Here is a 22016-nt window from a genome sequence, read left to right as displayed (position 1 = left end):
GGGGCCAATTGTCTCATCCCAGGCCTCCGCTCTGTGTCCTAAGCCTCTCCCAGGAGCAAGGCCCAACAGATACCCCTTCAGGCTGGGCTGCCCCTCAGGAAGCCCCTCTCCCAGACTAGATAGAGGCTTGCTCTGGATCCAACCTTCTGGTCTGAAGGCCACCTAGGCCCCCAAAGCCCCAGCCCCTGGACCCGTCCCCCACCCCCAGCTCCAGATCCTCCCCAGGCACTTCCGGCGAACCGGTGAGTCACCAGGGCTGGAATCTGGTGAGCTCAGGCCTCCCCACCCAGTGCTGTGGGCTTCTGCCTCCTGCCTGGCCCATGGGGTCGCCACCCCCCGCCCCAGGGGTCTTTCCAGCAGCTCATAGCCCTCACCGGCACCCACAGTATGGCAGGGTGCTGAGCGGGGCCAGGGCCAGGCCGGGGCTGGGAGTGAGAAGGGCTTGGGTGTGTTCTGCACAATCAGAGGTATAAGGGGCACGTGTGCATGTCTGCATGTGTCTCAGTGTCTGTGTGTCTCCTCAGTGTCTGTGTGTGTCGTCTCAGTGTCTGTGTGTGTCTCCTCAGTGCCTGCGTGTGTCTCGTCAGTGTCTGCATCTCAGTGTCTCTGTCTCTGGGTGTCCCGTGTGTCTGCCTCTCCTGTGCCTGTGTGCCACGTCTGAGCCTCGGACTGGGCCGGGCAGGCAGGTGCGTGTCATGAGGTTCCTTTGCAGAAGGTGGTGACCACATGCCTCTGTGCCAGCCTGTCCCTGTGTGTGTCAGGGAGTCGCATTCTGAACGGAGGGGGATATCCGGGGGAATGTCTCTGAGTTTGCCATTCTGGAGACGTCCACAGGTCAGAGGAGTGCCGATGTGTGTCACTGGGCCCCATCCCGAAAGGCACGGGATGGAAACAGTGTCAGGGGGTTCCTGTTCAGGTTGAGGGTGCCCAGGTGTCACCTACATGACTGGGGCAGGCAGGGTGTCACACGCCCTGCAAAGGCGGGTCAAGGCGTTTCCGTGTTCGGTTGTGGGTGTGAACAGGAGCACAAAGCCGTGGCAGGGTGCTCAGCGCTCTGAGGTGGAGGTGGGTCAGGGTGTGGCCGTGGGTCTCAATGGCCTTCCTGTCCACCCCTCCATAGTTAGCTCTCAGCCCTGCCCACGTGCCCGACCCCTGGGCCTGCCTGGCCCGTAAAGCCTGAGCAGTAAGCAGCCCTTTCCCGACCTCTGTTCTCAGGATCATCGACTACAGGACGGTCCCTGGACCCCACTGCAGCAAGGCTGCTTCCTTCCTGGCACCAGGCTGCGTGTTGGTCCTCTGAGTGCCCTCAGGTGAGAAGGGGACTTGGCCCGGGACTGGGAACAGGCCACGCTTGCTCCCCCTGGTGGTAGCTGTGGAGAACGCACAGCCCGTGCCCCAGGAATTGAGGAACGCTTTAGGCTGTCTTACCACATCAATTACAGGGCAGGTACTTACTAAGTGCCAGGCATTGTTCTAGGCTGCCGACAGTTAGCAGTTAGCGGGAACGAGGCCAGCCTGGCCCTGGCCTTCTAGTAGGGAAGACAGACAATAAACAAACTCACACATAGAACTATGGTGACTCCAGAGGTGATAAGGGCAGCATTGTCAAGTGAGGAAATGACACAGGCTTCTCAAGAGATCCCCTTGTCAAGGTCCCAGCTCGGTGCTGCAGCAGTGGGTGGGAGGCTGGGGTGGGGGAGGGTGCAGCACAAAATCCGAGCGCAGTGGGCTCTCAGTTATGGCCCAGACCACATCCGTGTCCCTCTGACTGGGGCTGGGGGTGCTTGGTGCTTGGCCCACACAGACACTTCATACATCACCGCTCAGTGCGTAAGTAAATAGCCCTTCTGTTTTGGAGGATTGCAGAGTCAAAGGCTCCACAGACCATGGTGTCTGAACCCTGTAATAAGCCACTTCCCCTGAGCAAGCCTTAGTTTCCTCACCGGTGAAGTGCGGATAAGGAGACCAGTCTATCATTGCCTCCCGCTCCTGTATCACGCCCGCATGGCCCTTGGTTGTGCGGATTTGCCTGGCCTGGACCCCTGACCAATCAGAATCTCTTGAGAAGACTCAGGCAGGGCCTGGCAGTGCTCTGGCGAGCCAGGGCTGGGGGCGTGCCGGATTCCCAAGCCTGGAAATAGGACTCAGCAAGGGAAGGGGTGGGGGGAGGCTTGCAAAGGCCCCCAGGGCAGGGGCCCAGAAGCCTCAGCCAGCCCTGGACTTCACTGAACACCCCCTGCAAACCTTCCCGGTCCTTCTTCTGGGATTGAATTTGAAACATTCCCAGAAACCAGCCCTCCCCTTAACCTCCTAGCTTCCTACCTCATTGCCCTTCACTCTTTCATATTTTAAATTTTATTTATTTATTTTTTAGAGAGAGGGGAAGGGAAGGAGAAAGAGGGACAGAAACATCAATGTGTGGTTGCCTGTCACGTGCCCCCTACTGGGGACCTGGTCTGCAACACAGGCATGTGCCCTGACCAGGAATCGAACCGGTGACCTGCCACACCACTCGGGGCTGCCTTTCACTCATTATCAAACTCCAGTCAGTGGACAGCGTTTATCGAGTGCCTGTGGAGCGCCCAGCACTGTGCAAGGCACTGGGGATGGGCGTGGGGTAGGGAGGAAGGGCATACAAAAGACCAAAGGGGAAGCAAGGGTGTGTGCACGCACGTGTAAGGGGGGAGGGCAGCACTGCCGGTGGCCTAGTGAGAAATCGGGGAGCCCTGCACCCAGGCTGCCTCTGGTTTGTCTGAAATCCCAAGGGCCAGAATTTCCACCTTCCAGTCGACGCGTCGGACTTGTGGGCTGATGCCCTCTAGTGCACAGCACCTGAAAGAACGCCTCGGTGACTAGCAGGGCACAGTTCCTTTCCCAGAGTGGTCCCTGTGAGGCTGGCTTTGTCCCCAGTTGCCTGGTGGCTGGCTGCAAGAGTGCACAGCCTGTGACCACCTATGCTGCTGAGGTCCTGGAGCCACCCCTGCCCCTCGGTGTCACCCACTCCGCAGCCTCCTGGGCCACACGCGCCCCCTTGTGGTCGTTGCCAGCATTTTGTTCGCTCACATTGGCTGCTTGCTCTGCTGCGTCTTGAGGGTTCACTTATTGGAGGCTTGGAATAGAGGGCTAGAGGGTGTAGTTGGAACCTGACGCCCTGGTTTGGGTGGGGGAACCCCTAATGGCCTGCTGTGTGACATCCTAGGAGTCACTCTCCTGCACAACCTCCTGTAAAGCTCTTGTGAGGTCCAAGTTCCCCCACCCCCCCCTATTTTGGAAGCCTGGCTCCCTGTCCCATTCCCCTGGGATGCTGGAGGGTCTGGGAGGTCTTCCCATCTTGGGGAAAGACTGGAGCTTGGGTGCTCCTCCAGCTGGACTTGATCTCCAGGGCAACTGGAGGATGTCACCCTTGGCAAGTGCAGAGAGTGACCCTTGGAGGGGCGGGGGAGGCAATGTCCACATCTCAGCTCCTTCCCTCCCCTTTCCCACAGTCTGAGGTATGCTTTGCAGCAGAACCATCCATTTGGACCCCTGAAAGTTTTCCAGGAGAAAGCAGGGTGGCAGTACACCCCCACTTTACAGGTGAGCACACTGAGCCTGGAGGCGGGTCTGGAGCAGGACTGGGGCCCTGAGCCCTTGACGCCTCCTTGAGTACTCCTGATGCCCAGGAGTAAGTGGAGCCCTTTAGGGCTGTGCAGCCCCCAGCTTGGAGGGGCTGCCTGGACAGTGGCCCCTCCCTGGCTGCCGGAGGTTGGGCACACTCACCACTGTGGGTTGGCCGGCTGGTCTCCAGCTGGGGCAGGAGGGTAAGAGGCAAAGGACCTTTGGCCCTTGGTCCCCCACACCCGCCCAGCTTTACTCTAATTCCCAGATGTAGCCAGTTCAGGCACTCCGCCAGCACATAGGGTCACAGAGATAAATATCAGACAGAGGCGGTGGCGGGCCCAAGAGCGGCCCAGGTAAGAAGGCTAATGGGGCTGTGGCCTTCTTCAGTGGGGCTGATGGCTCGGAAAGGCCTTCCCAGCAGGCTCAGCATTTTCTGCCCCAAATGACCATTCTGGCCACTCCCAGCTACTCCTCTGCTGCCCGGCTACCTTTAGCCTCTGGCCCACCTGGCTGAGCAGGGCTTCCCCTAGCCTGGCCCTCATCCTGCTTGGTGGTCGTCTCAGACTCTCCCCTGCTGTCCCTGGTGCTGGCTTTGACCTCAATGTCCCCATCTCCTTGGCCACCTTTCTCCTTCTCTCCACCCCCTGACCCTGGCTCCCTGCCGCCCTCCTCTGTTGTCCCTTCCAGCAAGGGCCCCTGTGTCTCAGGCTGCTCTGCCTGGCGGCGGTAGACGAGATAGCCAGTGGTGGGAAGCCTGTGGGCCAGGGCTCCAGGGGACAGGCGGTGGTAGCCCTGCTCCTTGTACAGGAAGAGGCTGAAAGTGTCTGGCTGGGCCACTCGGAACTTGGTGGCACAGAGCTGGTTCAGGGTGGCAATTGAGGCCCCTGGGGGCACGGCGATGGTCTTGGAGGTGCAGCCACTGCTGGGGTCCTGATAGGCTACCCGGAGAAGGTGCTGTGCAGGAGGAGAAGCAAAAACAAGAACTCAACCCTGCCTGGTACATATCTGGCTACAAAGCTGGAGATCCCAGGTGAGGCTCTGCAGAGGCAGGGTAGGCAGTATAAATCCAGTGGTAGAACCAACTGGAAAAAGCTTTTGGGACAAGGTGAGCTCCAAGGGGGCCCTGAGGAAGGGGGAGATGCGGTTGGTCGGTGGGCCCCCACAGCCCGGTGTTCGTGCGTAGAACTAACTTGTGCACCAGTGCTTGTGCGGCACGAACTCATTTAATCCCCACATGAGTCCCAGGAGGTAGGTGCTATTGTCCCATTTCATAGATGAGAACACTGAGGCACAAATTAGGTGTCTAACTAGCCCAAGCTCCCCAAACTAAAACGTAGGAGAGCCAGGATGTGAACCCAGGCCGGGAAGGGTGGAGAGGAGGGTGAAGGGCAGGAATGGTGTCTGGTCTGGGAACGCCAGGCCCGAGCCCAGCTGGGAGGGGGAGGGGAGTCTGGGCTGAAGGCCTAAGTCCAGGGCAGGGTTGGGCCCCAGTTGGGGGCTGGAAGCCAGGATTTGGGGCTTGAGCCTGCCACCTGTGTCCCTTTCCCTCCCCCTGTCACATCTCAGTTTCCTCATCTGTGAAATTGGGATAAGGACGGCCCTGTTTCTGTGCAGATTCAGGGCTGAGCCCTTGGAGAGCTGAGCACAGCGCCAGCACGTGGACTGTACTCCCTCTAGAAAGGCTGGCTTTGCTGTCTGTTCTGCACGGGTGCTGTTTCTACGGCAGGGTGATGCAGGGCCAGCCTGCATGGGTCTCACAGTTTGGGGTGGATGGTGTGGAGGCCCCGTTACCTGGAAGCTGTGGGTGGCGGGCAGGCGGCGCTGCTCCCAGAGGCTGAGGGAACGCTGCAGCTCCTGTGAGGGGCTCAGCGGGAGGGGGCGGGCCTGGCCCAGGCCGCTCAGCAAGGCCAGGCTGGCAGAGAGGCTGGTCAGGTAGTAGCCGCCTGGGACACAGGGCAATAAATGCAGCTCAGCGTGGGGTTCAGTGGCATGTCCCCTCTGCCCCTCCCGGCTCACTCGGGCCATGCAGGTGCTAAGGTGCTCCAGCCCCACCCAGACAGGGAGTGGCAGGTGTAAGGGGTCCCTCACCCTCCCCGGTGAGCAGGGTGGGCTCCAGAAGCTCTGACATGTATTCGGCCTCCAGCAGCAGCTCAGGAAGGTCGCAGTGGGCCAGGACCAGGCTTAGCAATGGGAGGAACTCGTCGGCCCCTGCGCCCTCTCCTGTGGGTGGTGGAGAAGGAAGTTTCAGGCTCCTTTGGGGCCCCAGGGTCAGAGTTCACTCCTTGTCTTAGCCCGTGACTCTCCCTTCCACTTGCCCAGCCTTGGGCAATTCGGTCTCTATGGCAACCCCGAGCAGGGGCCAGGGAGAGGAAGCACTACAGTCTAGGCCTCAGTTGGACCATCTGTAAGATGGGAGGGTTGCGCCCATCTTTTCCACTGCTGGGCCTGTCTTGGAATCTGCCTGGGAGGTGCTTCTGACAGCAAGGAGCCAGTGGGAGGTAGTGGGAGGGGGCGTACCCCAGTGGGTCCTCAGGACTGTGTAGAGCAGCTTGCAGGCCTGCAGGAGCCGCTTGACCTGGGCGCTGGGTGAGTAGGTGCGAAGCAGCTGCAGCAGCTTCTGGCGCACCTGCTCCATCTCCACAGGGGAGGGCAGGCTCAGGTGGGACCCGAAGGCTCCAGGGCCCTGAGTCCGGGCCAGGTGGAGGCCTTCAGCCAGGCGGCCCAGGGAGCCATCAGCAGAAAGCCGGCGCTGCAGTCGGGCCACCAGGGTGGGCCGGAGAGGCTTGAGCACCGAGCGATGCAGTGACTTCTCCAGGACACGTTCTGAAGAGTAGAGGCAGGCAGGGGGTCAGGGGAACCAGGGTGGGGTGGGGGTCAGGGTCCCAAGGAGGAGGGGCTTAGTCCAGGAGGAATCAGTGAGACAGGAGGGTAAGGGGAGAGAAGTGGGGGATGAAATTCACTTGAAGGGTGGTGAGAAGAGTGGAGGCAGGGAGGTGTGAGTGAGAGTTGGGCTTGTGGATAGACAGGGCTGGACCAGTGAAGGCCTGGGCAGGAGTCTCACCCAGTCTTTCTGGCGGCAGCAGCTTCTCTGGGCCCAGCTCGGCGCTCAGCATGGCCCGAGCCCTGCTCAGTGCCTCTCGGATGCCCTGCAGCTCCTGAGGCTCGGGGCCGGCTCGCACCTGGGTCAGTACGTCCTGAACCAGCTGGCCCACAGCTGTGCGGCGGTCCTGCATCAATGCCAAGGCTGCCCGGCCCACTTGCCGCTCGGGTGCCAGCAGGGAGCAGAAGGCAGCGCTCATGGACCGAAGCAAAGGCCGCCTGCGGCTTAGGTGGGGCGAGGTTGCTGGGCTCCCTCGAGGCCCCTGCATCCCCTCGTCCTCCTCAGAGCTGCTGGGGGAGCCACAGTCCACCTCCTGGAGGGAGGGCAGGGGAGGGAGGCTCGGGCCGGCACCCCCTGGCACACGGTACCCCACTGAGCTCTCCCTCCGCAGCAGCTGGCGAGGGGGCAACCTTTCTGCCTGGTTGGGGGCTGTCCCCGACAGCACGGGGACAGGGGGAGGTGGTACAGCGGGTGGAGACAGGGGGCTGGAGGCCTCTGTTGATACTCGAACTTTGAAACTCCTCTTGAATTTCTCCCGCTTGGTAGGTCCCAGATCTCCTGGGAACAGGGGGTTGAAGAAGCACAGGGCAGCTCCGGTGCCCTGGTCCAGCTCTTGTGGGGACCGTGGCTTCAGCCGGGGCAGCAGTGGGCCTTCAGGTGGGCCTGGTTGAGCCTTGGCATTGAGGGAGGAGCTCCAGAACTCTGGAGAAGAGAAACCAACTGGGGCCTCGGGAGGGTCAGGGAGTGTGCCCGATGGAGGGCCAGGCACAGACTCAGGTCGCATGCCCGAGTGCCTTCCCTTTCCCCCTTGGCCTTGGTCTGTCTGTCTGTGCAGTGGGCAGCAGGGGAGCCCTTACCGATGCCCAGATGGGAGATGGCTTCCAGCTCCTTGTGGGTGGCTGCCTGGCGGATGGCTCTAGGGAGCTGGAGCTGGAGGAGAAGGATATCCCTGAGGCCAGAGAAGGGGGCAGAAAGTCAGGAGTGCGGGATGCTTGAAGCTGTGGGGGCAGGGAGGACAGGGTGTCCCGAGGACTCCAGGCTCACCGGGTGTGGCAGTAGGCACAGATGAGCTGGACTAGGTCTGCGAAGACGAGCTCAGATCCCTCCAAGGAGACACCTGAGAGATGGGAAGTGAGGCTGTTCTCTGTGGAATTCCCCTGCGCCCAGCCTCTGCTTCCAGCCCCTTCCCTACAGGCGGGTCCCTCTCACCCCCAGCGCTGTCCTGGATATAGTGGCTGGAGACGAAGGAAGGGCCACTGGCCTCTGGCAGCCGCACGCACAGGGCTTGGCACTGGCGAGTGTTAGATTTCCGTACCAGGAACGTCTGAGAATGGATGAGGGGGCTCAGGACCTCCATGTGTAGCCCCCCTCCCTCCCACCCCCTGGGAGTAGGGGACAAGACTCACCCCTGGGGGCTCGGTCCTCAGCACGTGCAGCGCAGCCGCTGCGTTGGCCCGCAGCTGCAGCCACACGGGCCGAGTGAGCAGCAGGCGCTCCCGCAGGCTCACAGCGCGCCCGGGCCGCTGGGGCCCGCCTGCCTGCCCTCCACCGGCGTCGGGAACGTCGTACAGTGGGTCCTGGGCTGGCCTGGAGGCAGGCGCCAGACCTGAGCAGGCGCCATGGGCCAGGACCCTGGCCCAACCCTTTCCCCACTTCTGCCCCTTGGACAGACCCTGCTCTGTGGTCCCTCCCGGCCCCACCGGGCTGCCCTTCCAACTTCACTAACTTTTCTCTCTCCAGGTGCCCAGGCGTGGAGGAGTTCGAAGGGCTAGGGGCTCCGAGAGGGCCTGCTCCGGGATCCCCAGTGCTTCCCATGGCGGGTACTCCTTCGGTTACTCCTGGGACTCAGGAAGACGAGCCAGTCCCCAAGGCGAGAGCACATTCCCAGCGGTGAGTAACACTTCCTGAGGGCGGTGCGCCCTGTCACACCCGGCCAGTTAACTCTTGTGTGTCCTCTCAGCCTGGGCAGTGCCCACTTCCTCTCTGTTCTGTGCCCAGCCTTGGGGGGGCAGGATCCTCTCCATGCAAGTTCCACTCCAAGGGCCCCAGCTGCGGGGCTACCGCCTCCACACAGGACTTCCCGCAGCAGCTGCCTCAAACCACCAGAGGGAGGGAAGGGGTTAAGTAGCGCCTGCCTCCTCCCCACGGACCCAAGCTTTGCCTTTGGGGCACCTTTAAGTCTGTGGTGGATTGCTCTTCTGTCCCGGCCTTGGGGTCAGCCTTGTGAGAGAGTGACCCCTACTGGTCACAGATGACTCATTCCTGAGCCTAATGGGTTTGGGGATTTCAGGTTGCCATGGAGAAAGGATGCCCTGTCTCCATGGAAACTAACCCCTTTGCTTAACTGAGGTTCTGGGGGTGGTTCTAACGCTCGGCACTAAACAGGGGGGAGTCTGGCTGTGAGGTGTCAGCACATGGCACTGCTGCTGGCTGCCTCCCACGCACGCAGGCCCTGCCAGCCTGCCTCGCCTCTGCCAGCCACGGGGCAGGTGCAGACGTGACCCAGTCTCCAAGCACGGGGCACCCCACTCCTTCCCCATCTGAGGCCACGTGTTCTGCCTGTGACACATGTTGCTTCAGACTTTGTTCCCCAGCACCAGGCAGTCCAGGGCCCAGTCATTCGTCCTGGGTGGGTGGGTGGGGGGAGCGGCCACGGAGAGTCCCCTTCTCCCCAGTCTGCACCCCAAGTCAGAGTGGGTAGGCTCCTGCTGTGTGGTGAGAGGTAGCAGGGACCTCAGAAGTGACTGCCTGTCTCAGGCACTTGCGGTGGGAGCCCTGCCTGCCTTGCAAGGGAAAATCAGACACACAGGGGTCACGCCAGAGTCCCAGGAAATGCTTTAATTCCAGCCCCCACGATGTGGGAGGCGGCCCCCAAGGATGGCCTTGGCAGGACCTGGGGAGCCTGCCTTCTCACCACAGCAAGAGCCAGGACAGCCCCAAACACACTCTGTAGCTCAGAGGGCCCAGGAAGTGGGCCCAACCTGATGGCTCAGTGACTGGGAGCCAGGTCCAAGGTCAGCAGAGGATGTGATTTGGCTTAAGATGAGGCACGTCTTCTTTGTCAGGGAGGTGACCGACGGGGCTGATCTTTGTGGGGGACAGCAGGGGCTGGTTGGGGATGAGGAGACAGTCCTGTCTGGCTGGCAGAGCTCGGGGACCGGCTGTACGAGCCCCAAGCAGGGCAGAGGAGGAGTCCAGACGGGTGGTGGCTGGAGGGGAGGCCCAGCAGCAGTGCAGGGGGGCCTTTCTACACGGTCCGCCTTCTGCCGCAGCACAGTGCCAATCCCGGGTTTGGCGCCGGCTGTGCACAGCAGGGTCACGGCCCTGGGGGCGTGTGGAAAGGGGAAAACCACTGCGGGTGAGAGGAAGCCGAAGCAAGGAGGCAGCCACTTCACCTGGGGAACTGAGAGGAGTGGCCTCGGTGTGGCCCATTGGTACCTGGCCCCACCAGGGCTCCACAGTTGCTGGGGCTTGGTATTCCAAGCCCTCCCTGACCCCCGACCAATCCTGGTGGGGAACCCCATCCCCTCGCCCCTTTAGCTTAGAGCCTCCCCACCCTGGCTCCTGACCCCAGACTCCCCCAGTGCCCCCAAACCCAGACTGTCTGAGATCCTCCGGCCCCTGATCTAGCAGGGCTATCGCCTTTCTCTGGGCTTCTTTCTGGAGGCTGGGCTGGGGGTAGGGGTGGTGGGGGCGGGAGGCCCCTGTGGTTCTTACCGTCTGATTTTCTCTTCTGGGGGGACACAGCTGCCCTAGCCTGGGTGGGAGAGAAGAAAAGCCCCCCCTGACAGCCTGCCTCCGGCCTGGCAAGTCCCCTCCACATCAGCCTCTCTGGGGTGGGGGCTGCTGGACCCATGCGGCCTTGGGGTGGGGGTCAGGGAGAGCATAGGACACTTTCTAGACAAAGCTCTCATGTGACCTCATGCCAGAGGCCTGGCCAGCCCAGCGGCTTTCCCACCTTCCCTCCGTCCCTCTCTCCTACCCCATCAAAACCTGTCCTGGAACAAGAAAGGCCAGCACAGACTAGAAGTTCCCTCCTGCAGTGCGGCCTTGGACAAAAGGAGGCTTGTGAGTGGGCGGCAATGCCAGGGGACCCGGGGGGCCAGGCCCTCAGGAGACCCTGGGGCGGAGAGCCTGCAGAGACCAGAGCGGTGTCTGAGGTGGGGACCCACACGCCAATCCCTCTCCTGAGATGGGGTGCAGAGCAGGCAGCATGGACCCACCTTTTTGATGGCTGTCCAGTCCTCCAGGATGTCGATCTCCTGCAGCATGTACACGATATAAGGGCCTGCAACCAGGGTCAAGGAAGCAGAAAGCCCAGGGGAGGGGAGGGGAGGGTGACCACCTCCACGGGGGTGGGGGAGCTCTAACCCTCCGGAAAGGCAGTGCTGAGGACAGGGGTTAGAGTTCAGGCTCCGCCTCCTGTCCCCAGGATCTCTGCGGGTGGGGGGACCTGCTGCAGAGTCCCCAGAGGGTGCGGTGGGCACTGGCTGCACCTGGATCTCCCCTACCTTGGCTCCCGCTCACCCCCTCTCTCCATTCTCAAAGTCAGTAGACCAAGGCCCATCTAACCCACTAAGGAACCTTGCTTCTTCTATTCCTTGTCCCCCTAACTGTCCCTCCTCTGGCCCCTTTCCCCATGTACACACAGACCCCAGTCTCTTCCATTTTGAAAACCCTCCTTTGGTTGCACACACCCCAGTGGGGACCATCTGCTCTGCCCTCTGCACCTGAGGTCCCCCACGCCCTCGCCTCTCATTTGCTTCTCCAGCCAGTCAGAGTCCTCCCTCCTGCACCTGAGTCCTGTCAGCTGGCGGCCAGTGCCCTGAGACTGGTTACTGCAGACTCGTGTGGGGGAGGGGAGCAGGGGGGGGATTCAGTGCAGCTCTGTACGGGGCTGTGCCTGAGGGAAAAGGGCACCGCAGGCCCTGGACAGAAGGGCTCACGCCTACAGTGGGGCAGAGGCAGCTGCTCCCCACATGGGATGCAGGTGTCCCCATTTAGGCCACAGGGGTGCAGAGGAGAGAGAAGCCATAGCCGCTGGGGGAAGACCAGGAGAAGCTTCATGGGGGAGGTGGCGTCTGGACCAGCACCGAACAGACACAGACAGAAGGCAGCACTCCAAGCAGAGGGCGGAAAGGGAGCAAAGGCATGGAGGCCGGAAGGCTCGGGACACGCCCCGATCAGTGAGGGAGAGCCAGAGGGTCTCAAAGGGGACTTCAGGAAATCACGGGGGTCACTGGGCAGATGTTTCTATTCTCCACTGTCTAGAGAACCCAGGAGAGACACACGACCCCACAAAAAATTCCTGACAGCTGGATTTGCCTGGACATGGCCACAGGAGGCCAAATGATCGTGAATGTGTCCAGTCTGACTCTCTCTTCCATGTCCCTCCTCCTCCCCTGAGTCTGGGGCCACCATCTGGCCCAGCTCAGGCCTTGGTGGAAGGATACCAGAAACGAGGGGTGCCTTCTTCCTCTTGCTGGGCGGCAGGGAGTCCCAGGTCTTCGAGCTGCCTCTGGCGTGCATTTTGTCATCCCACCACTCTGTGTCCCCAGACCCAGAGTCAGGATCGAGGTGCTAGCCCTCCTGGGGCACCCCCACCCTTGTTGCCAGCCCTTCCCCATCAACCACCTCCCAGGACAGTGGAGAGAACCCTGGGCTTGGGGGATAGAAGCTGAGTTCAGGTCCCAGCTTCTCAGATGTGCAGCCTGGGAAAGAGGTCCTTGCACTCTGTGGGCCTCAGTTTCTTCATCTGTTTAGTGGACTGAGGAATGATGACAATTCCTGCCTCCCCAGAGCCCCATGTGGTTGTGGGCACTAAGGACACCGAGCGGACTGTGGCTACAGATGTGTGGGAGTGTGAGAGCATCACCTCCCACTCTGGAAAGAGAGCAGGGTGACCCACTCTTCCGGAACCCCCATGGTGTGCCAGGTCCTTCCCCTGTCTGGTTTCATTCAGCTCCCACAGCCACCGTCCCACTACCCCTGGAGCAGGCGGGGAAGCTAAGGTCTGGGCAGGAGTGAGCACCGACAGTCAGGCCTGGGGAAGGTGCTTGGGGCCTGCCCGAGCCTCACCCGAGCCTCACCTGAGCTGATGTCCAGGCTCTGGCGGTCCTCCTCCAGCCTCTGGATCCGCTCCTGCAGCTCCCCCTGCAGGGTGTCATAGAGCAGTAGCTTTTCACTCTGTAAGAGGTGGGAGTCACTCAGCCAGGAGGGACAGGTGGGCCACTTTGGTCCTCCTCCCCAGGCACCCATCGGTCACCTCCAAGTGCTGCTTAGCTCCCTGCAGCTCACACTCATACTTGTTCCTGATAACGTCCAGACAGAAGCCCTTGTAGATCCCTGCAGAGGGAGGGAGGGGGATGGGAGGGCCTGCTTGGCCAGGGACCCCAGTGCCCCCAAAGCAGGGCCGGGAGCATGGGCAGGGCCGGGATGAGAGTGGAAGGGACCCTGGGTCGGTAGGGAACAGGGAGAGGGACAAGGTGGGCCACCCCAGCGCACAAGATAGCCCACAGACCTGCCACCTGAATTCGAATCTTGAGGCTCCGCTGCAGCCCCCCCAGGGGCTCTGTGTACTCGGGGGCTCTCTCAGCCCCCACTTCCTCCAGCCTCACCCGCAGCTGACTCAGCCGTTCCCTGAACAACCTGGGAAGTAAAATGTGCTCCTCTGTCAAACACAGACGGAGCGCCTGGTCCATGGCAGGCCCTGTGTTCGGCACTCACTCACTCTTGGCCTCGGCCACCTCTGCCTAGCCCCAGGCCCGTGGTCTCCTCACCCCCGGTGCCTGAAGACCCAGCCCCAGGTGCCCCAGGGTGTCCCACGCTCACTTCTCCTTCAGCTCCGAGAACTGCTTCTCCAGGTCCAGCATCTCGTTGACGCACTCACTGCGGCGCCGCTCATAGTCCTCATCGTCCATCTCTGGGACAAGAGGCCAGTCAGGGCCAGCTGAGGGGGGAGTGGGCACTCGTGTGTGTGTGTGTGTGTGTGTGTGTGTGGTGTGTGTCACCTGAGCTCTCCTCTTCCGACTCGGTCTGGCTGCCACTTCGTTCCTCCTCACTTTCTTCCTCCTCCCCATTCATCTCAGTGGCTGAATCGCCCTCTGCTTCCATCTCTTCCGGGTCTTTGCTTGGAGGCTGGATTGGCATCTGGGCTCTGGAAGAAGGCGTGGAGCCATCACTCGCCACTGCCCACAGCTGCAAGCTGGAAAGTGGCCACGTGGGGAGCCCAGTGAAGCCTGACTGCAGCTGGGGAGGTGACTGGACTCACCACGCCTTGAGCACACACCGGGTGGAGAAGGTGCACGTGGCCCTGTCTGCGCATCTCCCAGAAGCCATGAAATGCTCACGATATTGTGAGATATTGTTGGTGATCCCAATCCCGGGAATCCTGGCCAAGGTGATCACCCATAAAATGGGAAAGGCCTAGGGTGGGCCCTCCCTGCCTATGGGACTGGGCCCAAACTCCGGACTGGGGCTTTCAAGGCCCTGCACCAACCAGGCTTGAATTACTGGTCCGGCTCCTTCGTCCCACCATCTCATGGCCAATTCTCCAATAACACCAGGCACTTCCTTCCTCCCCCTGCCCCTCCTTATTTTCCTTCTGCCTGCAATGTGCACCCCTCCTTTGCTGAAAACAGTCTACAACCTCCTGTCTTCTCACTGTGCTCTGGGTCCAGTCCCATCTCCTTCTGCTTCCAGGCTCCCCTCCCTCTTCTGCATTTTCAATGCTTCCTCCTGATGGTTCCTCTCCATGGCACTCGAGACGTGCTCAGGTATTTCCCACCATTTAGGAAAAGCAGAAATGCAAAACCTTGCCCTGTGCTTTCAGCTGCTCCCCGTTTCCCACCTCACAGCTGTGCCTTTCAAGGCCCGTGCACACTGGCCCCTCCTACTCCTCCTGCTCGTTGCCCTATCACCGCTCTCAGCTGAAACCGATCCTGTAGCATTAGCTGATGGCCGCCTTGTGCCTGATGTCAGTATCCTTCAGTGCTTCCCACGGCCACCTTCTGAGCAACACTGAACACTGTTAAGCATTCCTTCTTTGGTTCACTCAGTATTTATGGGAACTCTCACAGAGGCCAGGTGCCATCAGACACTATGGTAGGTGCTGGGCACAGCTGTGACAGACACAGCCTCTGACCTCAAGTTGTTTACAAGTTCCTGGGAGCAAGAGGCAAAGAAACAGCCCATCAGTGTAGTGGGAGGAGAGTTGAGAGCGGAGCCCTGATGCGTCTGTCTAACTGGGTTCCTGCAGCGTGAGGGCCAGACAGCTGGGCTGAGCTGGTCCAGGAAGGGGACATTCCAAGTAGAGTGGCATGTGCAAAGACCCCAAAATGAGAGAAGGGGCAGGGTTGGGGGCACACGGGTCTAAGCCTCAGAGAGAAATCTGGGCTGCAGAGATCTGGCCAATGGCAGACGGTGACGATCAGGCCGCAGCAGAGCGTGCAGCCAGCAAGGCCAAATGTGTGGAGTGAGAAGACGCCCACGATGGAACATCAGGGTCACCAAAGGGGCAGAGGGTGAGGCCCCTGCAAAGGAGAAGGAAATTACCAAGAGCTGGAGGAGGAAAACCTCAGTCACGGAGAGAACTGCAGAAGGAAGGAGCGGTGATGGTGCCAAATGCTCCAAGCAGTCACCTACCAGGAAGACTAAACAGGCCTCTCAGCAGATAATCCCTCTGCCTGCTGAGAGTTCTATTTCACTGTGCTGTTCCGCCAGTTTCTCTGGGCACTGTTTTGCAGTCCTTTACATGGGAACAGACCCCACCCCCTCCAGGAAGCCTTAATTGCTGACATTTCCTCTCTCCTTGCCCATCTCATGTCTATCTCCCCAACCAGACCCTAAACTTCACCAGGGCAGGGCTGCACATGCGCCTTATTCACCTAGTACAGTACCAACTCGATGACCGGAGGGTTCGCAAATACAAATTAAACAAAACAAACGTTTGCGAGACAGGGGTTGGCTTTTACTTCTTGGTGGCCCCAAGCCCCTGCAGTGGTAGCAAACCCAACGTGTTTGCCTTACGTGTTTGCAACGTGTTTGTCTGTTAACCTTCCGCGACAGCAATTCGAAGTATGTAAAATAACGGGACTTGAGGAGAGTTTAGTCACGTTCCTCAACGATTTCACAAATAATCTGAACCTGATCTGAAACCTTCGGTTCTACAAACCAGTCTCATCGTTCCCATTCTCAAGCCTCGGTTCCAACAGTTCCCAAATTTTGCAATTCCTTTGCACTGTTAAATATATTTACTTGGAAAGATGCATCGTGATCGGGACCAGAAAGGGCGAGGCGAGGCCTCCTACTCTGCTGAATGAGCTCACTGAATCCCAACCTCCCCTCCTTAGCCCGGGCGCAGAGAGAGAATAACCATTGCTGCCCTGAGGGTTGTAAGATTCCCGGAGTGAGGGAGGGAAAAGCACATCGTAAGGCGCTGTGCACAGGCAAGTTATCTTTTCAGAAAGTGAGCATCTCGAAGGCAGAACTCCATGGTCCCACCCGCAAAGAGGACAACTCAGCCCTTCCGCGGCGCGCCCAGAGCCCCCCGCCCCGCTCCACTCCCGTAAGCGCCGGCACGGGCAGGGCAATTACCGGCTCTTCTGCGGCCAGCTTGGGGCCCGCGGCCCTGCACGCGTCCGGCCCGTTAAGTCTCCGCTTCGGCCCCGGAGAGTGGGCGGGCTCTGACCTCCTCGCTGGAGAGACCGAGCCAGGCCCCGCGGGTGGAGTTACGCACCGCAGGGAGAGGAGCCTCTGGCCTCAGGTCCCGGACTCCCTGACAGGTGGCCGCAGGTGCGAGTGCTGGCCGCCCGCGCCCGGCTCCCGGAAGCGCAGCGTCCGTCCCTCTTCACCCGAAGGCTGGGGAGGGGGTGGGGGCGGGGGGAGCTGCCCGCGCTTCCGTATTCGTCATCAGAAGGCGCCCGTTGGGAAGCTCACAATTGGACAGCTGGGGCGAGGCAGGCTGGGATACCGCGCGCTGGTTTCCATAGCAACCGGCGGACTTTCACGCTGGCCATCAGCCTTCCGAAAAAATCTTGGTGGTTTCCTTTACAGTAGGCGCCCCTCGGTCCACGGTCACCTCCCCCGACCCCCCACGGCGGGAAATGGGGGAGAACCCGCGACCCCTCCGCCCGCCCCGTTCAGGAGAGTAATGGAGCCAGCTGTAGGTGTGAACACTCATTTATTTACACATCGCCATTCGGAGGCATCACCCAGCCTAGCGTATTCGAGGGTACAGAACCTGCAGACCCTTCCCTTCTTCAGAACTCCCGAGGCCTGGGAGAACCAGGAAGTTTAGGCTTCAGTCCGAAAGCTAAGAACTAAATTCAAAGCCTGTATCTGATTTCCTTCCAAAAGCCCATTTCGTTTCATACTCAGACTTCTCAGCTCTGCCCCATTCATACTTTTTGCTCTCCTACGGCTTATCCACCCACAATTGTTAATAATAATAACAATAATAACAACAGTAATACTGTAATAATATTAATAATACTTCACATTTGTACGAAGCTTACAGAATGTTTTCACATATAGCATCTCATCTGAGCCTCCCAACAGTTCTGTGAGGTAGGTATTCTCACCTCCCTTTTTACAGACAGGGTAACTAAGGCTCAGAGAGGGAACAGGATTTGCTCAAGGCCACGCAGCTAGTTAGTGGTAAAGCTAGGACTTGATCCCAGCACCCCATATTCAAGTCCAGTGTCCCAACACCACAGTTACCACTGTAGAGTTTAGTGTCATTTCTTACCCCTGTCAGGCCTGAGGGGCAACCTAAGGAGAGAGGAGGCTGAGACTTCTCAGACTAGGGCAGGGAAGGACTCAGCAATGACGTGGGGAGTCGGGGTACTTGGTCTTCAACTCCTGTTTGAACTGGCGGTAAAGAATCTTATTGTGCTGATTTTCGGCCTCCTTTTGGGGATGAAACTTCAAGGCTTCTTTGAAGCCCTTATGAACCAGGAAACCTTCGTTCAGCACCTCGAAATCAAATCCTGCCACGTGCAGCTCACAGGCCTGCAGGGGGAGAGACAGGTCAGCAAAATTTGATGACATTCCTAGGGCCAGGAATGACATCCCTAGAGCCGACTCCAGCACCGCCACTCCTCTGGAGGCATCCTGGATCTTCCACACCATCCAGCCACTACTGAACTATGACCCCTCCTGCCTCATTGCCCCCCTTCCATCCAGAGCCCCACATAGCTCTCTGACTCCACCACCCTTCCTGCCCACTTCCCCTGCCCTCTCCCTTATGGGCACCTGGCTGATTCGATTGAAGCCGTACTGCCGAAAGCGTTCGTCGAAGGTGGGAACCTTGCCTCCAGCCACGTAGAAAGGCTCCCAGGGGTCCTGCCACGGCACCACGTAAGCAGGCCTCAGCAAGGTCTCTTCAGGCAGATTGACCCAGCGGGAGTAGTTGGTGGGCGCCTGGCAGGGCGTGCACAGCCCGTAATAGAACGGCCGCACCTCGCCCACTTGGTAGAGCTGCAGCAGCTCGTTCTTGTTTGTGGGCATGCGGCGGGCCCGGCGGATCTCAAAGGCAGGCACCACCAGCGCTGTCCCTGCCCACTGCTTGCTCTGATCCAGCATTTCCCGCAGGCCTCTCCACAGCCCCTCGCTGGGCACCATGTCCACATCGATCACCAGGGCATAGTTGGCCCCTTCACGAGCCAGATTCCTCAGCAGGTTATTGGGGTAGGAGACATTGGTACCCAGCGCGTAATTGATCCCGGGCTGGGCCACCCTGGCTAACTTGTCAAAGACCTCCTGGCAGGACCGCAGCAGGGCAAACTCCCCGGGCTCCCGGGGGTCGGGCACGGCGGCCTCATAGCGAGAGGGGCACACAAGGTGCATGGCAACTCTGGCACGCATATCGGGGCAGTGGCTGCTCAGCGCGTAGGTCAGCACCGTGGCCAGCTGCGCCTCCTCCTTGGTGGCCGCGAACACCGACACGGATAGCGGGCCCTCCCAGCGCTCCAACAGGCCTGACAAATGCAGCAGGTTGTCCACGCTGGCGTGCGTGGCCAGGATCACATCATTAGGGTCCATGGTGGTCTTCAGTAGGCCCCTATAGACGCGGTAGTCGCCGCTGGAGTCCAGGACGCCTCCGGAGGCCAGAGCGGCGCGGAGTTGCGCCTTGACCTGGTCCACGGACCGCGGGGACGGGGGAAAGAACTCAAAATACTGTTCTTGCTCCTCCTGTCCGTGCAGCCCGGACAGCAGCGACAAGTAGAGTAACTGCAGCATCGCCACCAGCATTAGCGCGGCCAGCAGCAGCTGGTAGAAGGCGCACCGGATGGCGTAGGACATCTGCATGGCTCTCGGGGCTCGGGGCGCGCAGCAGAGACCACCAGACTACAGCCTCTGCCAGCCGCCGCAAGCCCGGATTTACCGCAGCCTGCCGAGTGCAGCCGATGAGATCCGAGGCGAGCCGAGCCGGGCGCTCAGCCCCTCCCGCCCTCACTGGCCTCTGGGCGCGCCAGCTCGCCCCCTGCAGGAGTGGAGGAGCTACTGCATTCGCTGCCGGCGCGGCGCGCTTTGCGACCGCTGGATCTGCCCGCGCCTGCACCGCCGGGTTCCCAGCGACAAGCACCCACTCCCTCCCGGTCAGTGCGCGACTCCCCTGGACGGAGCGCATCCTGAAATCTCGGCGCGCTCGCTCCCGACTCAGGGAGGGGAAACCGTAGCAGAGCTCTGCTGCAGCTTAGTGAAGGATGGTGTGGATTCCAGCGGTGGCAGGAGGAAAGGAACACCCACACAAATCTTTCTATCATCTCTCCGTCCTGTAGATCCTACAAGGGATGCATTAAAAACTGGGTAGGAGGGACTCAGATGGTGCGGAGTAAATAAGAGATAGGGGAATTTGGAAACGGGGGTTTTTATGTGGGACGAGGTGGCCGAGTGGTTAAGGCGATGGACTGCTAATCCATTGTGCTTTGCACGCGTGGGTTCGAATCCCATCCTCGTCGTTTGCGTTTTACACAGGAGGTGATTCTTCGTTTTCTACATCACGCCGGTCTGGAGCACCAAGTTGAAGACAATTTGGCCCAATCCAGGCTCTCTGTTCACCACACACCTCCTTTCCCTCAGGCACTTCCCTCTCTCTCTGTGGATGTGAACCTTCTGAGCAGCGGCTACAGATGTACTTTTCTTTCTCTCTAGAGGTCCCAAGGTCCAGTAGCACCTAGAAGACCAGAACTGGAATTCTGCCTAATGCCAAATTAGGGGCCAATGTATTATTAATTGGAAAGCACCCCTCTCCATGTCTGAAGTAGTGGAACTTAAGGGTGGTGGTGGTGTTTGATCATTTAAATCATTACTCTATTCAGCCCAATGATTCTCCTCGCTCAGCAGTTCTCCCAGGGGGGAGACCTTATATCCACACACCTCCTTCCCCAAGACACTCCCCACCCCCAACCCCTCCACGAGCAGGTCTTTTAAGAGCCTTATACACAAGGCACTTAAAAGTGTTTGTGGAATAATTGATCCACGGATTCTTTAGACAAGGAGAGGCTTCGGGGAAGGACAGGTACCTTGACTGATAAATCAATTATATGTAATAACTACTAGAGCACTGTGAATCTTGGGAAGGGAAGGTGCTCTGGGACAGACCGGGGAGGGCCTGGAGTGCCAGGGTTAGACTGCTTCCCACACATCTTGCCCTTCCATCTGGCTGGTGGTGACTTAGAGCCTTTTATAATAAAACTTTAATCCAGTAAAAGAATGTTTCTGAGTGCTGTGAGCTGTGCTAGTAAATTAAGTGAGCCCTGGGGCGGGGGAGGGGTGCTGGAACCTGATTTATAGCCATTGGTTAGAGGTACAGGTTACAACCTGGACTTGCCATTGGCAGGTGGAGCGGGGGCAGTCTCATGGGGCTGAGTCCTTGTGCAATCCGATGTGCTCTCCAGGGAGACAGAGTCGGGATTGCGTTACATTGTGGGGCACTCAGCCGGTGTCAGGGTACGGCCTGGTGTGGGGACTCATCGGAATTGGTGACAGAACTGCATGTGCAGAAAAACAGCTGTACTTTGTGCTGATCTTGAATCCTGCAACTTCACTGAGTTCATTTCTTAGTTCTGATAGTTGTGTGTGTGTGTATTCTTTAGGGTTTTCTGTACATGTTTATATTATATCATCTGTGCATCTGGGTAGTCTTACTTCTTCCTTTCCAATTTGGACGCTGTGCATTTCTCTTCCTTGCCCAATTGCTCTGGCTGGAACGTCCAGTACAAAGGTGAGTGGATGGCATGGTGAAAGGGGATCTTTTTTGTTCCTGGTCTTGGGGCAGAGGCTTTCAGCCTCTCACCATTGATATGACATTAGTTATGGAATTTTCATAAATGCCCTTTATTAGGTTGAGGAAGTTACCATCTATTCCTTGTTTGTTGGGTGTTTTTTATCTAGAAAAAGTGTTGGGTTTTAGTCAGATGCTTTTTCTGCATCAGCTGAGATCCTGTGGCTTCCCCCCTCACCCATTAACGTGCTGTGTGGTGTGTCGCACTGATAAATTTCTGTGGGCCGAACCACCTTGCACTCTGAAAGGGCCTGGCTTCGAATCCGGGACTCTGGGTCAGTGCACATGCGCTTAACCGCTAAGGTAAATAAGTGGCCACACTAGAGGCAGGTGGCCTCTTCTCTCCTGCATCCCTCCTCCTCTCTCCACTCCCATTTAGTCTTCATCCCTCAGGTCCTTTATCTTTTGTCCAGAACCCACTGCTCCAGCCTCATCCTCTCCTTTCTCCCTCCCTCACACCCTAGGGGCTTCCTCACCATACCCTCTGCCAGAAGTCCCCAGTTCCCTGAACATGCCACGTCCATGCCTTCCATACTCTCTGGCACGTCTGCCTGGGATGCCCTCCCTCCACTCCAGCCCAACAAACTCATATTCATTCCTCGAAGCCCAGCTAGGGGAATGCCTCCTCTGAGATGCCAGCTGTGACCTCGCAGTAGCATCAATGGCCCTCTTCTGGAACCTTACATCACCCATTTCTGCGGGGCCCTCACAAGTTACATTCCACTCCCTGTGGCCATGGGAGCAGGGACCATGTCTCCTTTGTTTCAGGGTCATAAGGCCAGCCTGGGTCCAGCACAATGAATAGTGGCTGAAGGAATGAATCCCTGCTTGGGATCTTCCGTGTGGCTTCATTTCAGCTACTAGTCATGTCTCGCTTCACTTTCCTCTGATAGCAAAAGAGCCTCTGGCATCTGAGCAGGGGCCTGTACTGGCTCAGCTCCTGGTGTACAATAGCTTCCAGTGACCGCTCACAGAAGGCAGGAGGGCAAGGGGGCAGCAAGGCCAGTGCCTGTCACGGCAAACAAACAA

The 22016-nt window shown here is 59.2% G+C and overlaps 3 protein-coding genes and 1 non-coding gene across 9 annotated transcripts; 1 reads left to right on the top strand and 3 right to left on the bottom strand.

Annotated features, from left to right (window-relative positions):
- Positions 1 to 2354: 2354 nt before the first annotated feature.
- Positions 2355 to 8559, bottom strand: RIN1 (Ras and Rab interactor 1). Its single transcript, XM_024574165.4, has 10 exons — positions 8427 to 8559; positions 8107 to 8287; positions 7910 to 8024; positions 7745 to 7817; positions 7558 to 7649; positions 6662 to 7402; positions 6118 to 6423; positions 5689 to 5820; positions 5392 to 5543; positions 2355 to 4554 (listed from the first exon to the last, which is right to left on the bottom strand). The coding sequence occupies exons 1-10, from the start codon at positions 8513 to 8515 to the stop codon at positions 4066 to 4068; spliced, it is 2370 nt and encodes a 789-aa protein (XP_024429933.2). The 5' UTR covers positions 8516 to 8559; the 3' UTR covers positions 2355 to 4065.
- A 964-nt stretch (positions 8560 to 9523) lies between these two features.
- BRMS1 (BRMS1 transcriptional repressor and anoikis regulator) lies at positions 9524 to 16574 on the bottom strand. 6 transcript variants are annotated; one of them, XM_024574422.3, is made up of 10 exons: positions 16295 to 16574; positions 13711 to 13856; positions 13532 to 13622; positions 13221 to 13348; positions 12966 to 13045; positions 12790 to 12886; positions 12154 to 12246; positions 10924 to 10988; positions 10418 to 10457; positions 9882 to 10024 (listed from the first exon to the last, which is right to left on the bottom strand). In XM_024574422.3, the coding sequence occupies exons 2-10, from the start codon at positions 13847 to 13849 to the stop codon at positions 10017 to 10019; spliced, it is 741 nt and encodes a 246-aa protein (XP_024430190.1). In that variant the 5' UTR covers positions 13850 to 13856; positions 16295 to 16574; the 3' UTR covers positions 9882 to 10016. The 6 variants fall into 6 exon arrangements, with proteins under 6 accessions (XP_045039439.2, XP_071077487.1, XP_024430190.1 ...); XM_045183504.2 differs by lacking the exon at positions 10418 to 10457 and having other exon boundaries at positions 9524 to 10024; XM_071221386.1 differs by lacking the exon at positions 10418 to 10457 and having other exon boundaries at positions 9524 to 10024; positions 12790 to 12853.
- Positions 16575 to 16865: 291 nt separating this feature from the next.
- Positions 16866 to 19116, bottom strand: B4GAT1 (beta-1,4-glucuronyltransferase 1). The gene is made up of 2 exons (XM_024574420.3): positions 17954 to 19116; positions 16866 to 17710 (listed from the first exon to the last, which is right to left on the bottom strand). Exons 1-2 carry the CDS (start codon positions 19007 to 19009, stop codon positions 17519 to 17521), a joined length of 1248 nt encoding a protein of 415 aa, XP_024430188.1. The 5' UTR covers positions 19010 to 19116; the 3' UTR covers positions 16866 to 17518.
- A 464-nt stretch (positions 19117 to 19580) lies between these two features.
- Positions 19581 to 19662, top strand: TRNAS-GCU (transfer RNA serine (anticodon GCU)). The gene has a single exon. It is a non-coding gene; the product is annotated as a tRNA-Ser (tRNA).
- Positions 19663 to 22016: the final 2354 nt, after the last annotated feature.

Source organism: Desmodus rotundus, chromosome 5 (genome assembly GCF_022682495.2).
Source record: "Desmodus rotundus isolate HL8 chromosome 5, HLdesRot8A.1, whole genome shotgun sequence".
Taxonomy (NCBI): Eukaryota; Metazoa; Chordata; class Mammalia; order Chiroptera; family Phyllostomidae; genus Desmodus; species Desmodus rotundus.
The sequence above is the reverse complement of the archived record's forward strand: the minus strand, read 5'-3'. Positions and strand labels throughout refer to the sequence as shown.

Bases quoted from the DNA above. Each gene is read 5' to 3' on its own strand.
- RIN1 (XM_024574165.4), bottom strand. From the start codon at position 8,515: ATGGGAAGCACTGGGGATCCCGGAGCAGGCCCTCTCGGAGCCCCTAGC. The intron at 7,403-7,557 runs GTAAGGGCTCCC...TCTCTTCTCCAG, and splicing joins CATCTCCCATCTGGGCATCG to AGTTCTGGAGCTCCTCCCTC. The intron at 5,544-5,688 runs GTGAGGGACCCC...CCTGTGTCCCAG, and splicing joins CACCCTGCTCACCGGGGAGG to GCGGCTACTACCTGACCAGC.
- BRMS1 (XM_045183504.2), bottom strand. From the start codon at position 13,849: ATGCCAATCCAGCCTCCAAGCAAAGACCCGGAAGAGATGGAAGCAGAG. The intron at 13,623-13,710 runs GTGACACACACC...CTCTTGTCCCAG, and splicing joins GTCGGAAGAGGAGAGCTCAG to AGATGGACGATGAGGACTAT. The intron at 12,887-12,965 runs GTGACCGATGGG...CACCTCTTACAG, and splicing joins GAGCTAAGCAGCACTTGGAG to AGTGAAAAGCTACTGCTCTA.
- B4GAT1 (XM_024574420.3), bottom strand. From the start codon at position 19,009: ATGCAGATGTCCTACGCCATCCGGTGCGCCTTCTACCAGCTGCTGCTG. The intron at 17,711-17,953 runs GTGCCCATAAGG...CTCCCCCTGCAG, and splicing joins GCTTCAATCGAATCAGCCAG to GCCTGTGAGCTGCACGTGGC.